The 19,437-nt window shown below is 40.7% G+C and overlaps 1 protein-coding gene across 3 annotated transcripts in view; it reads left to right on the top strand.

The window, feature by feature from the left end:
* The window catches only part of MTMR12 (myotubularin related protein 12), a 312,654-nt gene that overhangs the window by 204,912 nt on the left and 88,305 nt on the right, over positions 1-19,437 (top strand). For all 3 annotated transcript variants that reach the window (XM_030193003.1, XM_030193002.1, XM_030193004.1), the window contains 2 exons: positions 1,224-1,348; positions 18,212-18,290. In XM_030193003.1, the coding sequence (XP_030048863.1) occupies positions 1,224-1,348; positions 18,212-18,290 (204 nt within the window). The remainder of the gene's footprint in view (positions 1-1,223; positions 1,349-18,211; positions 18,291-19,437) is intronic.

The raw sequence follows: 19,437 nt of genomic DNA, 5'->3' as shown, positions 1-19,437 counted from the left end.
CTCGATGTCCTAAAATCCCTTGTGGCCTAGTAGCTCACTAATGCCTCCTCTTCCCTCTATCAGTTCCAGTTTGAGCGGTCACAAAATGCCTTGTGGCCTACCAGCCCACTAATGTTCTCCCCTCCCCTCCCCCCTTTCTCCAGAATCCAAAAGTATTTAAAAAAAATGTTTAATCAATAGAAATAAAACATGGAAAAGAAAATAAGATGATACCTTTTTTATTGGACATAACTTAATACATTTCTTATGAGTGTTTACACAAATAGGTAATACAATCGAAAATTAGAATACATTTCTTGATCAGCTTTCGAAGGTTGCCCTTCATCAGATTGGAAATAAGCAAATGTTGGTAGATGACAGTATTTATAAGTGAAACATCAAAGCATTTCAGTGACAGTCTAACAGGATGGGGGTGGGTAGGTGAGTGACGGGGAGATATGCATGGAGACAGGAGGGTGTCAAAGCAGTACAATTTTATGGTTTATGTATAATGGGCTAGAAAACCCAGATCTTTAAGTCCTGTCTGGTGAGTGTCAAAATATTTAATCATTTTGACTTCAAAGGTCTTACGTTCCTGTATTGTTTTAAAGTTCCCTTTTGGGATTCTTACCATGAAATCACTGGTACAGTGTTCTGGTTTTGTAAAGTGTTGCCTCACAGGCGTGACATCTTTATTGGTACTAGCATTTTTCATATGGTGTCTATGTAAATTAAATCTCTTCTTTAGCATCTGACTTGTTTCTCCAATGTAGCAGCCTTAGTTGCATTTTTTACACTGAATGATATATACCACATTGGAAGATGAGCACGTGAAAGATTCCTTAATGTTGAATATTTTTCCTTTGTGAATGACCGTGGGGGCTGTGAAATATTTTGGCATAGTTTGCAGCTGGATATATTGCAAGGATGTGTGCCATTCTTTTCTTTTTGAGTCTGTGTTTAAAAAGCACCAAGGCATAGTCTTCAATGACGCACCTTCAAACCCTACCTCATTCTTATAAAATTAAGGTGGTGGGTTCCCGGGTCTCAACCCTCAGCCTGAGTCTCAGCTTACTCCAAATATGCAAATTCCAGAAAGAGCAGAAATGATCTCCGATCAGAAGGGGGGGTTGGAAGCCACCAGACTAGCCCACACATTTATTTTTTAAAAACGTACTTTGTACATGTAAGTAGTTCTGCAAAATTATTTTGATGCCCTAATGTTGACTTCTCTTTTCATTCAGAATAGATAAGACAGTTCACAGGCCTCCATATGAATTATCCAGAACTGAAGAACTAGCAAACAGCCTCCCATCACTGCCGGAAATTCAGATGGCATATGGCCGCTTTAAACAGCTCTTCTGGATGGGTGAGCACTGTGAGAGAATGGTATTTTGTTCACATGATATGAAAGCTCCTGCATGGCAGGGAGCAGACACTAACTGAAGGAGGACAAGTAAGAGACCATAGTCTGGGAAATCTCAGGGTTTAGGCAGATGCGCACTGTTGCCTGGACAGATGTACAAAGCATTAGGGGAAGATAGAGGTGTCAGTTACTTGAGTTGTGGGAAATCTGGTTAATAGCTGTTCTGCTTGGTTTCTACTCCAGCTAGTTGTGTACCACTTTTTAGAAGGTTGTTAGTCACAATATTAGAGCTTTTACATAGAGAGTTTGCAGTGCAGTAGTATTTTTTTCCATATATAACCAATGGCTTGAAAAAATTCTTCTGACTAGGGGTATGTTTCTCTTGTCTTAATTATGGTTTTCATGAAAGCCATTGTTTAAATTTCAATTACTTATTGTGCTAGACCAGTCCAGAAAAATGGGTTATCCCCCTCCCCCCCCCCCCCCCAAAATCAGCAGATGGCAGCAGAAAATGCTTACGTTTCATCAACATCACCAGCATATGTTGTGGTGCAACCCTGGAACTTAAATATCTTCCCACCGTGGCCGATATTAGGATGGGTGCTTTGCAAAATTCTTTACCATCCTTGGTATGCGGATCTAGTTCAACTCCTAGTTGACAAGCTGTTCCACCGTCCTTCTCATCAGGGTCTCTTTATTCAAAGACCTGTTCACATGGAGTATCCATACCCCTTTGGTATGTATTTATTTATTTATTTATTTATTAATTAACCACCTTTATGAAAAGATTCACCTAAAGCAGTGTACAGCAGGTACAGTTTAACATAAAACTTACAATTTTGTTAACAGCATAACAATAGTAAAATAACCAAGAATAAACATAAATGCAATAAATTAAGTAAACTTGAAAACAGTAAATTGAAACCTAATAGTAGAACTACCATGAAACAGTATCAAAAATATACATATTTAACAGCAGTAGTCAAAAATACACACATTTAACAGTAGTGGAATTCAAATACCAGAGATATAATACAATGCTAGCATAATAAGCTTGCATTAGAGCATTCTGCTAACATAGATATGATGCTAATTAGTTTCTACAATATGGCTTACCACATAACTAAGGAACCAAGAGCAGATATATGATGGGAACAAGATACGTGGTACAGAGTCAGTTGGGATAATTTGATAGCTAAAATCAAGGCAAGTTCTTTGTATAGTTAAGCAAGAGAGAAGGAACTGATCTAAGTTACAGTATGTGTAGCAAGCTAGTTCATGTGCACAATGGGTATATAGTCAGTATTAAAGCTTGGCTATTGAAAGGTCACAATCAAGGTCACAGTCAAGGGGAATATTCCGCAGCCTGGTACAATCAATGGTGCTAAGCCACCTAGATTACTGCAATGCCATCTATGCAGGATGCAAAGAACAAATCCTTAAGAAGCTTCAGACTGCCCAAAATACAGCAGCCAGACTCATATTTGGAAAAACGAAATACGAAAGTGCTAAACCCCTAAGAGAAAAACTTCACTGGCTCCCACTTAAAGAACGAATTGCGTTCAAAGTTTGCACCCTGGTCCACAAAATCGTTCATGGTGAAGCCCCAAGTTATATGACAGACCTCATAGACCTGCCAACTAGGAACACAAACAGATCAGCCCATACATTCCTGAATCTCCACTACCCTAGCTGCAAAGGACTAAAATATAAGTCTACATATGCATCTAGCTTCTCCTACATATCCACACAACTTTGGAACGCACTACTAAAGACCATAAAAACAATGCATGACCTAACAATCGTCCGAAAACTGCTGAAAACCGACCTATTCAAGAAGGCATACCGCAACGTTCCATCCTAACCACAGACTTTAAATGAACTACACAAAACCGTACCCCCACACCTGACTGATAACCAAATGACTACTAATGAAAATTACGCAACACGCACTATCACTTTATTTCTTATGCCAGAAACGAACTCTCCATAGCTGACTACCCAACATATGCTAAATTAACTCAGGAACCTCAGTGATACTCAGGAACCTCTTTGCAATATCAAATTGTATCATATTTTACCATGTATGCACCTTAAGGTAACATCATCTGTAACTCTCGACCCAGAAATGGCGATCGCCATTATGGCATAATGTAAGCCACATTGAGCCTGCAAATAGGTGGGAAAATGTGGGATACATTATGGCATAATGTAAGCCACATTGAGCCTGCAAATAGGTGGGAAAATGTGGGATACAAATGCTACAAATAAATAAATCACCAGGGCTGGATAGCATACACCCAGGGTACTGAAAGAACTCAAACATGAAATTACTTATCTGCTGTTAGTGATCTCTAATCTGTCATTAAAATCATCCGTAATACCTGAAGATTAGAGGATGGCCAATGTAACACTGATTTTTAAAAAGGGTTCCAGAGGTGATCCGGCAAATTACAGACCGGTAAGCCTGACTTCAGTGTCGGGCAAAATAGTGTAAACTGTTACAAAGAATAAAATTACGGAACACATAGACAAACATGGTTAATGGGACAGAGTCAGCATGGGTTCAGCCAAGGGAAGTCTTGCCTCACCAATTTGCTTAATTTCTTTGAAGGCATGAATCAAACATGTGGATAATGGTGAGTCAGTTGATGTTAGTGTTCTCTAGATTTTCAGAAAGCTTCTGACAGTTTCTCATGAGACTCATTACAAAGTTAAAAAGTCATGGTATAGGAGGCAGTGTCCTTCTATGGATTAGGAATTGGTTATTGGACAGAAAACATAGGGTAGGGTTAAATGGGCATTTTTCTTAATGGAGGAGAGTGAAGAGCGGAGTGCCACAGGGATCTGTACTGGGACTTGTGCTATTTAACATATTTATAAATGATCTGGAAATCAGAATGACAAGTGAGGTGATTAAATGTGCAGATGACACAAAACTATTCAAAGTTGTCACAACACATGCAGATTGTGGAAAAACTGCAGGAAGACCTAGGAAACTGAAAAACTGGGCATCCAAACGGCAGATGAAATTTAATGTGTACACATGCAAAGTGTTCCACATTAGGAACAATAATCGAAATCATAGCTACCTGATGCTGGGGTCCACCTTAGAAGTCAGTACTCAAGAAAAAGATCTAGGTGTCATTGTAGACAGTATGCTGAAATCTTCTGCCCAGTGTGCAGCGGCAGCCAAAGCAAACAGGATGCTAGGAATTTTTAGTACAGGGATGCAAAATAAGACCAAGAATATAATGCCTCTGTATTTGCTCCACGGTGCAACCTCACCTTGAGTATTGCGTTCTGGTTGCTATATCTCAAAAAAACGATATATAGTGGGGGGGGGGGGGGGGGGGCTGTTGAGCATCATATGAGAAGGCTGTGTGCATTCTGAATTCCCGTCAGCATCTCTTATAAAAAGAAAATATTACTGCTATAACTTAATCAGCTCAGCCATTTCATCCAAAGCTGGGAAATGGAACCGGCTCGAGCCTATCTCCCCTCAGAAAAACTCAGGCCTTAACGCTGATAACTCTCCAGCAGCCATTTTAGAAAAGATCCGTTGCCTTAAGGAGCTAATGTGTGAAACAAAAGGTGACATAACCGAGATTAAAGATGATGTCTCTGCAATCAAGTCTGAATTACCATGTTTTAACAGCAAGATCGAGATACTAGAAGGTAAATCCTCTGTTATGGATGAAAACATCAAGCTCTTACAACGTCAATATAAAAAGATATCGATTTTGGAATGGGAGCTGGAGGATGGCAATAACAAAGCCAGGCATAACAGTATATGTCTTGTAGGCCTTCCAAAAACATTGGAAGGGCCAAACATGATTAAATTTCTAGAAATATTCATACCTGAGCCATTAAACCTCTAATTCGACAAAGACTTTGAAATTGAACGTACATATAGAGTACCTACCTATTGAAGACCTCAGGATAAATAGCCAAGAGACATAGTATTTAAGGTTCTCCGGTACAATCAAGTATCTGATATTATGCAACTTGCCAGACTTCGCGCACCAGTCAAATATGAAGGCTCCGTCTTACAATTCTTACAATCTCAACAAAAAACACGATTAAAAAAAGAAAGCAGTTATTAGCTTTTTGTCCTAAACTGAAGGAAATCAATAAAAAATATTTGGTATTTTCTATCCTGCATGTATGCGTGGTACTTTCAACAACACAACCAAAGATTTCACTGATCCTGATGCATTGCCAAATTACCTGGAAGAAATATCCTTGACCAATATTGATGTATCTTGAATCTCCTCTTTTCCAGTAGTATGAGTATCGTCAGGTTGCCTTTTACATTCTCAGTTTTCACGATCCTGATGTATTGTCAAATTACCTGGAAGAAATATCTTTGAACAATATTGATATACTTTGTACCTCTTTCTCGCCAGTATTATGAACATCACCAGGTTGTATTTCACATTCTCAATTACTAAGTATATAGCTGGCCTTATTAGTTTAATTTTTCTTTATTGACGAAAAAAGATCATAATATACATGCTGTCATATGTCAGTGTTACAGTGTGACAACCCTCTGTACCAGCATATCATAGACAAAGATAATCAGTCTTCGCCATACCTTAAATTTTTTAAATTTTGCTTCCCTCTCCTCCACCCCCCACCCCCTGATTCCCCTTAATAAAACAAAATAGGTGCAACAAACTCAATACGAATGGTGTAGCAGAAAGTTCATGTAACAAAAACCTTACAAGAAAGAATACAGCTACAGTTAACTTCATCCCTCCACCACCCATTCCTATATTCGCCTCCTTCCCCCTAACTGCCTTCCCCTTCCCCAAGCCCTCTCAGTTCCTATATATCCTAATCCAAAGTATATTCTTCCAGGTAATACCTCTTTCTTATGGTAACTTATAATTCTGAATTAAGGAGGGTCTGCGGTTATGTGACCACCCTGATGTCCCAAAAAAAGAAAAACCTGGGGGTCCCCTCCCTGCATCATCACCCCTCCCTCCTGCCCTGAGTAGTCAAGGTGAGAAAATAAGAACCTGTTTTCCGGTTAAATGTGCAAGCACCTATTAGAAAGGCTGAATGTTAATGAGTAGGCTGCGAGCTCGAGGAGAGAGCCCCTGAACATAGGGCTCCCAAATCATCCAAAACCACTTTTTCCTCTTTGCCGTGAGCAAGGCTGATCTAGACTCCCAGGTACAGAGTTGGTGAAGCGCATTATGCCAATGCCATATATTAGGAGCATCTCTCACACACCAATTTTGTAAGATACACTTCACTCCTACCCCACATGCCTTATACGTAAAGTAGCGTTACACCTTGGACAAAAGAAGTCTATATTGTGTTAATCCCAACAGAAGGCTGGAGGGAGAAAAATCCAGAGGTAGAGGAAACAGCGTTCCAATGAACATTAATATGCTATTCCAAAAGTCCCATATTGTCAGACATATCCAAAATGCATTAGAGAGATTGGGCCCTAATATTCCACAGGCCTCACAGTGGAAAGAAGGAGTACTTCCTGCATGAAATGCCTGCCTTGGAGAGGAGAAGGCCCTGGTTATCATACGGAACATACTTTCTCGATACCTAGCATTATAGAAAATCCGAGGCACCAGTCTTAGCATGGCCACAATCGCTGCCTCCCCCACGTGATGACCTAGCTCTGCCGTCCACCTGTCTGCTATATTACCATAAGCTTTCCGGGGCATTAACAGTGCTAAAGCTTTAACAAAGTAAGCCACAGACATATGGGTTACCTGAGGAGAGATAAAAAAGGATTTCAATCTATCTACTATCACAAGGTACATCCATTGCATAGAAGATGTGACACACAGTGCAAAACTTGCATATATGCATAGAGGTTTCCAGAATGGAAGGGAAGTGTGCCTACCACGTTCCTATAAGATTTAAGGGTTCCATCCTCATTCAGCATACCCACGACACATAAATATCCCTGTTGGCCCCAGGTCCGCAACACTGGGGAGTCCATCCCTGGCTGGAAGCCCAAATTCCCTTCCAAAGGCAAAAGATCTGTATATTGAGGCGAGCTATTCCAACATTTAATTAATGTGCACCACACAATACGCATATGTTTTTAACATAATGTTTTGACACACATCCCTAGGCAGCTCTTCCGTTGAGCATGAAGCAAATAATGAGGATGTAAAGGATGAAACAATGCCATTTCCATGAACCACAGAGTGTAATCTTCAGATTCCAAAACCCAATCCCGCAGGTGACGAAGAAGGCATGCCATGTTATATTGGTGAAGGTTGGGAAGTCCCAGACCTCCCCTAGGCCATGATCCATTTAGCAAATCTAGACGAATTTTTGATTTTTTTTTCCCCATTCCAAATGAATCTATGCACCATCCGGTTCAATATCTTAATGTCCTTCTTCATAATCCATAGGGGAAGTTGCTGAAGCACATACAGCCATCTTGGGATCAAAGGCATAAGGTAAAGATTAATTCTCCCATGTAAAGACAACGCAATGAGTTCCAGATTCTCAACTGCCTCTCTGTGGTACTCATCAAATTCTTAATATTGAGAGAGTACAATTCCCCGGGGTCACTCGGCAGCTGGATTTCCAAGTATTTAAAATGGCCATCAGCCCATGACAAAGGAAAACATCCCTTCCAGTTCCTACGAGATTCAGGCGAAGTTGGCAATGCTTCTGACTTATCCATATTCAATCTGAAACCCGAGAATGCCCCATATTTCTGAAAACTTTCCAATAAATTGGGCAAGGATATTCGAGGAGACGCAATCCAGCTTATAATTGAAAAAGAAAAATGTCTATATTGCGACCCAAATCGGGAGATAGACGTTTATCTCACAAAAACGAATAAAGCGGTATAATCGAAAGCCGAATTTGGACGTTTTCAACTGCACTCCGTCGCGGATGCGGACAAAGTTGATGGGGGCGTGTCGAAGGCGTGATGAAGGCGGAACTGGGGCGTGGTTATCGGGCGATCAGAGATGGGCGCCTTTCGCCGATAATGGAAGAAAAATATGCATTTTTAGCGAGAATTTAGGGCACTTTTCCTGGACCCTGTTTTTCCACGAATAAGGCCCCAAAAAGTGTCCTAAATGACCAGATGACCACTGGAGGGAATTGGGGATGACCTCCCCTGACTCCCCCAGTGGTCACAAACCCCCTCCCACCACAAAATATGCCATTCCACAACTTTTTATTTTCACCCTCAAATGTCATACCCACCTCCCTGGCAGCAGTATGCAGGTCACTGGAGCAGTTATTAGGGGGTGCAGTGGACTTCAGGCAGGTGGACCCAGGCCCATCCCCCCCCCCCCACCTGTTACACTTGTGCTGGTAAATGGGAGCCCTCCAAACCGCCCCCCAAACCCACTGTACCCACATGTAGGTGCCCCCCTTCACCCCTTAGGGCTATAGTAATGGTGTAGACTTGTGGGCGGGGGGATTTGGGGGGCTCAACACCCAAGGGAAGGGTGCTATGCACCTGGGAGCTCTTTTACCTTTTTTTTTGTTTTTGTAAAAGTGCCCCCTAGGGTGCCCGGTTGGTGTCCTGACATGTGAGGGGGACCAGTGCACTACGACTCCTGGCCCCTCCCACGAACAAATGCCTTGGATTTATTCGTTTTTGACCTGGGCGCTTTCATTTTCCATTATCACTGAAAAACAAAAACGCCCAGCTCACAAATTGTCGAATAAAACATGGACGTCTATTTTTTTTCGAAAATACGGTTCGGTCCGCCCCTTCACGGACCCGTTCTCGGAGATAAACGCCCATGGAGATAGACGTTTTTGTTCAATTATGCCCCTCTATATGTACCAGGAGATCATCCACATATGCCGATATTTTAAACAATTTCTTACCCACTCGTACCCCCGGATATCCGGACTATTCAAAATCTCTCGAATCAGTGGGTCTAAAGTCAAGAAGAACAACAAAGGGGACGGGGCATCTTTGCCGGGTCCCCCTGCCCACTGAAAAAGATACAGATAAAAGCCCATTAACCAACAATGCTGCTTTTGGATCATTATAAAGCACCCACACTGCTTCTAAAAATCTGCCTTGAATACCATATCTCTCGAGAGCTTTAAACAGAAAAGGCCATACTACATCGAAGGCTTTTTCTGTGTCAAAGCTGATAAGAAGCGTATCTTCCTTTGTCTTCTTTGCAGGCGTCAATGATGCCAAGATCTGTCTGATATTTTTCACTGCATGTCTATCCCGCACAAAGCCTACCTATGGGGAGGCAATTAACAGAGGACAGTACACATGCTAATCTGTTTGCCAATATCGAAGCCAGTAGCTTAGCCTCATAACAAAGAAGAGAAATCGGCCGATACGACGCAGTCCTGGCTTGGGAAGGACTGTAATGTGTGCCAAATTCAGAGTAGTTGGCATACCCCCAGAGGCTAGGAATCCATTAAACATAGCTGTAATAGGAGGTACTATGTCTGGCCCTGGTCCGGACCAGGCACTTTGAACCACGAACTATGTTTTATGGCCCAGTTCACCTCATCCTCTCCAATCGGCCTATTAAATGAGTCCCGTTGGGCCTGTGAGATAGTTGGTAGCTCCAAACTGGACAAGTAAGTTACTGGTTCTGAACCATCCTCCACATTTCCATTATATAAATCCTTATAGAAGTCCCTAAACATTTTAGCAATACCAGGAGCATCGTGAACCACCTGACCACTATCCCCCCACATAGTCAAAACCGCAGAAGGAGCAGCTGAGGGCCTCGCTAACCGTGCCAGCAATCTGCCGCTTTTATCTCCATATTTATACAATTGGTACTGATAGTAAACAGCAGATTTCTTACATCTTTGATGAATAAGCTCATTTAATGCTGCCTGTGTTTCCAAAAACTGCTCCCGATACTCCCCAGTACGCAGAGGTACCCCACACTGACAAATTCTGATTAGCTTTCGTTCCAGCTGAAGGATGACCTGTCCCTGGCACGGCGCCGATTAGCACAATAAGCTATAATGTCCCCTCGTAAGACTGCCTTGGCCGCCTCCCAAAAGAGAATAGGATCAGCTTCATGTTCAGCATTAAATGTTTTGTAATCTACCCATTTATCTCTAATATAAGTTAGAAACTGCGAGTCCGTGTATAGATCAAGTGGGAATTTCCAAATAGACGCTTTTTGATGTTCTTCAACAGCCCGAAACTCCTGCCATACCATAGCGTGATCTGACACCTCTATAGGCCCTATCTCTGCCTCAATAATCTATGAAAGAAATTCTTATCTACCAACAGATAATCTATTCTAGAATTCGTCATATGCGCTCTAGAGAGATGAGTATAATCGCGTTCAGTAGGATGTAATAACCACCAAACGTCGACCATATCCAAAACCTCGCACAGCAGGGCCACGCCCTTAGTCCTATCTGCTACATGGTGATGAGGATTATGAGATCTGTCCCAGTCCGGAACTACTACCCAGTTAAAATCCCCTCCCACCAGTCTAGGATGCGGCAGAAAGTCATGTATTTGTTCCAATAGGTGCTGATAGAAAGATTTCTTATATATGTTGGGAGCATATACATTACATAATACCAATGGTTGAGTGTTAACAAGCACATGAGCTATAACGAAACGACCTTCCGGATTAGCAAATACCCGCTTAGTTTCAACATGTAATGCTTTATGAAAAAGGATAATCAGTCCAGCCTTCTTCGCCACTGCAGGGGCTTCCAAATATGTACCCGCTCACCAAGTACGGAGTTTCTTATGTTCTCCCGCAGTCAGGTGTGTTTCCTGAAGAAAAACAATCTGCGCCTGTTTCTTATGTAAGGTGTGAAGTATCTTTTTCCATTTGAGAGGTGAGGAAGATGCCTCCTACATTCCAAGTAAATAATTTAATAGGCATTACGTAAAATCCCCAACAAGGAATTCTAATAAAGGCCCATTATTTCCATTAAGCGAGAAGACCACATCCCAGCCGTCGGGGCTTCCATGCACTCTCCATACCTCGAGCCCACAGCCCCCCACTCCTTCTCCAACGCTCACCTTTTTAGTTCTCATCTGCAAAACCCGATTCCCCCCTGAACGGAAAACCAATCAGATAACAAACCTCCAGGCGAAAGTTTTAAAATGACCCTACACTTGTTCTCATAATGTATAAGGAGTGGGAGTACGACCAAGGATACCAGAAACTGGAAGATGTTCTAAAATAAAACTTTATTAAAGGTTTGAAGACTCGACACGTCGTGTTTCGGCCGACAGGCCTGCATCAGGAGTCTATAAAAAACATTTATATAAGATATGTATGATACTAGAACAAAAAGAAAATAAAAAGCAATGAATATAATAAATTATATAAACTCATAAACTTTAAAAATGTATGTGTGACAATTTCATAAGATAATATAAAAAGAATAATAATAATAATTAAAAATAAGCCACGTACATCTAATAAAATTGTCATAAGAGAATACTATGTAAAATAATAATGCGAGGTACCAAAACAGCCATATCTTATGTGAATAAATGTTTTTTATAGACTCCTGATGCAGGCCTGTCGGCCGAAACACGACGTGTCGAGTCTTCAAACCTTTAATAAAGTTTTATTTTAGAACATCTTCCAGTTTCTGGTATCCTTGGTCGTACTCCCACTCCTTATACATTATTGTTTTTACCGTGGGGTGCTTGAGTTTTCCGCCTGCTGGCGGATCTTTCCCCTACACTTGTTCTCTTCACAAGCATCCCCATGTAACCACAATTAGTTGTCTAATGACAGCGTTCAATTCAGGGTCTTTATCATCCCTCCATGTACACTTCAAACCGTGCTAGTTCTAGAACAAACAAAGAAAAAAAAGGGGGGGATTTTTGTCAATCCCGCTGCTATCTCCACAATAAGAAAACGTGGCAAATGTGTCCAAAACATCTTCTATCATATAGATTCCTCAGTGGTCCTAGTCAGTAAATCCATCCAGTCTAACTTTTGTCAAGGGCCAGGCTCCCAAACCTCTGGCCTGATCTCAATCTCGGATGTCCTAGATGATTTCAAGAACACAATGAAGATATCCTCTTCTTAATGCTGGCATTAATGAGGCTCCATGTGCACATATGCAGGTGTAACAGAATCCTTTGGAACGGGGTCCCAAACCACAAGTCCTCTCAATGTATACTGGTCCACATTACAGGGTTACATAAGCAATGCCACAGTGGGAAAAGACCAAGGGTCCATCGAGCCCAGCATCCTGTCCACGACAGCGGCCAATCCAGGCCAAGGGCACCTTTCAAGCTTCACAAACGTACAAACATTCTATACATGTTATTCCTGGAATTGTGGATTTTTCCCAAGTCCATTTAGTAGCGGTTTATGGACTTGTCCTTTAGGAAACTGTCCAACCCCTTTTTAAACTCTGCTAAGCTAACCGCCTTCACCACTTTCTCTGGCAACGAATTCCAGAGTTTAATTATACGTTGGGTGAAGAAAACTTTTCTCCGATTTGTTTTAAATTTACTACACTGTAGTTTCTTTGCATGCCCCCTAGTCCTAGTATTTTTGCAAAGCGTGAACAGACGCTTCACATCCACCTGTTCCACTCATGACCACTTAGCTGGCTTACACATCACCTCCCATATTCAGGTTTATATTCCAAGGAGCTTTATGCCAATATCATTTATGTTCCAACAGCAAGGATTTTACAGCAATTAATGCCCAGAGCGGCTTCTGCAGTATATACTCCCGTGACCTCATTATCATAGTCCAGTTCAGTGCCTTCATCCAATCTGTCCGTCAGCAATGGAACACGTTTCAGGTCTCTACCTCCGTTGTCACTGATGCCTCTGGTAACGCACTGAGGAAATCTTGTGCAGCAGTTATGGTATCGAAAAACATATTTTTATTGTTATAGCTTAGTTTAAGCCGCGCAGGATATTGCAGTGTAAAACGGATCTTCCGTCCTACCAATTGATTACATATGGGGGCAAAACTTCGCCTTTGCGCCACTACCTTGGCAAAGTAGTCTTGGAAACACAATATTTTGCAGTTATTGTATAATAAAGACTTACCCCCTCGTAGCAGTTGCATTATTAAAGTTTTATGGGTGTAGTTGAGAATGCGACAGATAACCACTCTAGGCCGAGAAGATTCTGTTGGACGCTGGCCCAATCTGTGTGCCCTTTCAATGCGCAGTGGTCCATACTGCTTTGGTAATTCTAGGCCACCAAATAGCTTAGTCTCCAGAAACTCAACTCCCTGTCTGCTACAGATTCTGGGATACCAATTAGTCGAAGATTCTTCCTTCTGGACCTGTTTTCCAAGTTCTCCGTTTTGTCCTCACAACTCAAGACCTTTTGTTGCAGCTTGGCACAAGCGTCCTCCAGGGTATTCACTTGGTCCTCCAGGTTGCTCGTGCACTGCTGTTGACAATTCAAATCTCAGCAAATTTAGCCGTTCCAGCTTAGTATTGATCGGCTGTAGTCATCTGTCCAAGTCGGGCTCCATAGCTGCCGTCACCTCTGCCACCACGTCCATGACCCAGGCCGAGCTAAGTCTCACAATGGCAGGGCTTGCCGGAACCGCCATTTTGTCCTCTCCTCCTCTGGGCCGATCAGCACCTTTGCGCAGCGATTTCGACGCCATCTCCAATTAGTTCAAAAATATTACGCTCTGGGTAAGTGTGCCTTCCGATTACCAAAACGTAATTTCAAAAAAAGCAAAGAAATAAATTAAAATACTGTGTCAGAGCAGGAAGACCGGGAGAGCTCAGCCCCTGCATCCTCTCACGGTCATAGCACCACGTGACCTATAGCCATCCTTATATACTGTTTGTGTTTAAAATACTCTTATATTTCTAGTATGCTGTTTATAATTACTTAGTATCTGTAATACTTGTAATATTGGAGCATTACTTTTATTATTATATTTTGTTAAGAATTATGCATCTTATTACTAACTGACGGGAGCGCCATAGCATGCACACTTTCTCCCCATGAGCTTTCCATCCCGCTTGTTTACCATTGTACATAGTTATTTTCACCGCACAATGTTGGTTGCTGCACATGTCTGGGCTATGTTAAACTATCGCATTTATTATGCTAGCTATTTTCAAAACACAGTGTGTCTTTCATGCTATGATATTACCAGAATCTTACTTAACTTTCATCATGGTTATCTCCTTTGTATCTTTTAATGTGAAGGGCCTTAATAACCCAATCAAAAGAGAGAAAATTTTCTTTCTAAACTCATACCAGACATTATTATGCTGCAAGAAACTCATTTATCTATATCTGAATCTAGTAAAGTATCTCTTAAAATTTTTTTACCACCGATATCTTCTCCAGCAATTGGTAAAAAGAACAGACATTACTATTTCACAAAAATCTGACAGTGTGGGCAGATGGATTAAACTCACTGTAACCATCAACAATAAAACTATCTCCATATTTAACATATATGCACCGATTATAGATTCACTAGAATTTTTCCTTTCTCTAGCTGACATGATTGCGGCAGAAGGTCATATTCTTTGCATCATAGGTGGCGATTTTAATCTTACACTCAATCCAACAGTGGATAGAGAATCTAACTACCCATTTAAAGTGATGAAAGCATGGAAAACGTTACAAGATATTATATCACAACTAAATCTGTGATGTTTGGAGATTGTCACATATGAATGAATATGACTATACTTTATCTTCTTCATTCCACATAATTCATATTCAAAAATTGATTACTTTTTAGTATCTGCTTCAATATTATCAAATGTTTATTATACTAGTATTGAAAATATCTTATCTGATCATGCTTATGTTATTTTATAACTTCAAGATAGTTCTGTACCAAAACATAGTCCACAATGGAGATTTAACACCTCTTTATTAGCTCAAAATAACTTTATTGATAACATATCTAACGCGATACAAGAATACTGTTCTTTTAACACACCACAAAATACATCCTAGAATATATTTTGGGATGCAATAATCATCTTTGCTGCATCCAGAAATAAAGAATTAAACAAAACTTTTTTCACTAGAAAATCAGATTAATCAACTGGAAGCTGCTCATCAAAATGACACTGCCAACATTCAAATCTTGGAAAACTTAAAATAATCTAGATTTGAATATAACTGCATATTAGGTAAAAGAGGTAGTAAGGAATTTTTTTACAGAAGCTGCTCAATATTACTATGAAGGAAATAAAGCTGGCCATTTGTTAGCTAATTACTTAAAAGTGCACAAAGAAAAGAATATCATCTCGTTAATAAAAGATGTTAATAACATGCCCTTAACTGTTAAATCAGAAATAGTGAATAGATTTAAATCCTTCTATAAAAATTTATATTCTTCTGAAATAGCTGCTAACTTCGCGAGTTGTGACTTTTTTTTTAGATAATCTAGATCACCCTACACTCTCAACTAATGATAATCTATTTCTCTCTCAACCAGTCACCATAGAAGAAATGACTTCTGCAATTAAAGATATGGCAACCAAAAAGGCTCCTGGACCTGATGGCCTACCCATAGAATTTTATTCTGCCTTCCAGTTCTTAATAGCACCAGTTTTGTGTGCTTTTTACAATCATATTATAGAATCAGGTGACATTGGTGGTACTTTGACTGAAGCAACTATCATAGTGTTATTGAAACCAGATAAAGACCCCACTCTGGTGCAGAACTATTGTCCTCTCTCATTAACCAATTTAGATGCTAAGATTGTTGCAGAGAGATTACAAAACGTTTTGCATAAATTGATACATCCGGATCAATCTAGATTCATGCATGGTAAAATATCTTCTGATAATACAAGAATTTTCTCCAATATACTACATGGTCAAATGCATTCGGATCCTCTGGTTTCAATTGGACTGGATGCTGAGAAGGCATTCGACCGTGTGCATAGGTGGTCGGTGGCCCAACTGTTTGGGGAGGCTAAAGGGGGCGGGGCTAGGGGTGGGGCCAGGGGTGGAGCTTAAATCCATAATTGTCTGATAACACACAGAAAAATAATAAAAGTCACAATACCTTTTATTAAATTTAGATATTAAATATGTATCATATGTGAAAGAATAAAGTGGTTGCTCAAAGCATATACTAACCACAATCGCTCAACTGCAAAACGCTATGCACAACTTAGTGCAAAAACACATTCAGAACCTTACTGTACCATAAATATTACACTGGGCAGAACTTAATACACCAATATACCACCCATACGGAAAATGCAGACCATCAACAATATGAAACAAGGGATCATAATATCACAATTCTCATGTACAGCCACAAAACACCCTAATTCATATTTAATGTGGGATAAAATGCTATCTGTCCTCTTAACTCCATTTCCAGGGCTTCCTTTCCATTTATTTCTTTACTTTCCGCCTTTCTTCTTCATTTCTTGCTCTATATCCTAAGTAAAAGCTGGGTCCTCCGCAGACTTGACTGTCCAGTGGATCCAGCTTCTGCCTATTTTCTCCATCCATGTGCAGTTTTTCTTCTCTTTTCCTTTTCCCTCATCTCATCTCCATCATCTCTCTTCCCTCCCCTCTCCTCTATGTCCAGCAATTTCTCCTCTCTCCCAGTCCTCCCATCCATGTCCACCCATGCTCCTCTCTCCCCTGCTCCCCTCCATAAACCCATATTCAGCAATTCCCCTCTTTCCCTGAGCCCTGCCATCCCATCCATGCTCCTCACTCCCCTGCCCCCCTCCATTCACCCATATTCAGCAATTCCCCTCTTTCCATGAGCCCTGCCATCCCATTCATCTCACTGTCTCCCCTGCCCCAACTGCCCACCCTCTTCTCCCCCCAAGATCCCTCTACTTTTTTTTTTCTTTCAAATTTACCTCCAGTCCGGCAGCGCAGCGACAGACAGCTGTTTTGTATCATGTATCCAAGCTGTAACTAAGGTATTTTTGCTGTACCATCTGACCTTGCGGACAGATAACTATATCCTGTTCAAAAAGAAGACTTTTCCAACTTCTCCTTTTTCTACCAACAGATTTACTAACTTAAGATTTAAAAGTTACAAGAAAGATCATATAATTCCTACCTTCTACAAACAAATGTGTTCCCAATATCAAGACCCAAAATTATCCTATCATGCTAACCATTACAGCATTAAACCATAACTAGTCACATCAGCAAAACTTATCAATATGCAATCTCCTTTGCTCAGGCACATGTTTCTTTCTTCTCATTAAACTTAGGTGCCTTCCATCAGCACCCCTTGTGAAATTTTCACTTATAGTTGCCCAGCTTGACCACTTGTGTGAAAGCATGCCTGGTTTCCATTTCTGGTAAAGGGTGTGAGTGCATATTGCTGTCTTATGCAAATATTGCATTGCACCACTGTCCTGCAAAGTCCAGGCCAGGTTATAAGTTCAGTTAGGATGAACAGATCTTGCAGGCAGCCTTATATTTCATCCTGAGGAGTGCTCAGAATGTATACATGAGACCACTGAGCCCAAAGTGCATAAAAAAAGATTATCAGATAACAGTTACCGGACCAGTTGTTAGACCTACCATTAGATTCCCACAAACCTAAGGTTTGTTCACAGATGTGGTTCTTTTGGTACAAGTGGAGCTGTGATTGTGCCTGCTTAATGTCGTGTGGTGGCAGTTACTCTGCACAAACCTGGTCTGCAGTTCTGCATTTGCAGCTAATAATTTTGTAGGCAAGCAAAATGAATTAAAAAAACAAATTTCTGGAAGGTTTATATGTTTAGTTTTTGCTTTATTTTCTGTAATAAAATTAAACTACAAAAGAAGTTTACCAGCATTTATTTTGAAGACAGCAGATAAAAAGAATTTCATTTCTGACAATATGGTTGTTATTTTTTTTCTCAGCATGTCTGGAATGATTCTCAAAAAGTGATATTAGTAACAGACACTGTCATATGTCCTGATCTGTTTTCTCTGTTTTGCAGAGAATCGTGCTGACTTTTGGGACTCTGATGTGAAGTGGTTTTCATTACTGGAGAATTCCAACTGGCTGGAAATAATTAGGTTGGTTTGTAATATTCTTTCACTAAGATTGAATCCCAAATTATGATTTCATTATAAAGTTTGACACTTTTTACCCTTTAGGATCTTTCAACTGAGAAATCAGACATGTCTATTGGAATTCAACGAAATAAAAAAGTGAGGTGAACTCAAGGAGGATATCAAAATGTAAACGTCTTTTATTCTAAAAGGCATAAAACCAATCCGACACGGCCATATTTTGGCACAAAGGCCTGCCTCAAGGCTCAAATGGATCTAAAATATAAAAATGATAGACATAATTACAACATGCAATAAAGAAAACATTCAATAAAAAGTCAATAACAACTGGATAAAAATGAGTGACACTTGAATGAAACAGTGATTAAATGACAATCCATAGATAAACATAATAAAGTCTATATATATACAGTGCAATCCGCTTAAGTGCAAGGGTCTGGGACCAAAGAAATACATGCAGTTAACCGGAGCGTGCACTTAACCATTGTGACCCAAAGAAGTGTGACATCTGGTAAACGTATGTACAGTATTGTTTATTATACATACAGTATACAGTCTCCGTTAACTGACGTTAGGATTACTTGACGTAATCAGTCATAGTCCTCTGTACACTATTGGGTCTGTGAGTTTCATAGACTACGTCTGCCAGATGGTAAAAACTGTCATAGCACTGACATACAGTGGCCTCCAGATAGGCTGCACGGTGTTGAGACTCTCCAGCACTCTTGCAAAAGTGACAGGAGGTTGTTGAATTTCGTCAGCATGTGCCTCGCTGCTCATTTCATCATCTGTTTCATCATCAGCCATTGCCTGCGTGTAGGCGCATATCTCGACATCAGTGCTGTCGTCAGCTGTTTGTAGATCGTAATCAACAGCTACGTAGTGATGAAACTCCTCTTCAGTAACACAGGCTGGGATGTCAATAGCCTGTTCATCTGACGCGTTTGAAACAGCTGCATCTGTTTCATCCCTCTCCACATCCTTAACAAAGCTTGCCCGCTTGTATAGCAGTTCACAATGGTTGCCTGTGTAACATGATTCCAGGTTTCTTTATGCATATGTAGGGAATCCAGCAGTGATAGATTACGAGCCAGTTCAACAGCACGTTTATCCTTGCCAGTCTGGTCATCTATAACGCTCATCAGACGAC

Source organism: Microcaecilia unicolor, chromosome 2 (assembly GCF_901765095.1).
Source record: "Microcaecilia unicolor chromosome 2, aMicUni1.1, whole genome shotgun sequence".
Lineage (NCBI taxonomy): Eukaryota > Metazoa > Chordata > Amphibia > Gymnophiona > Siphonopidae > Microcaecilia > Microcaecilia unicolor.
The sequence above is the reverse complement of the archived record's forward strand: the minus strand, read 5'-3'. Positions and strand labels throughout refer to the sequence as shown.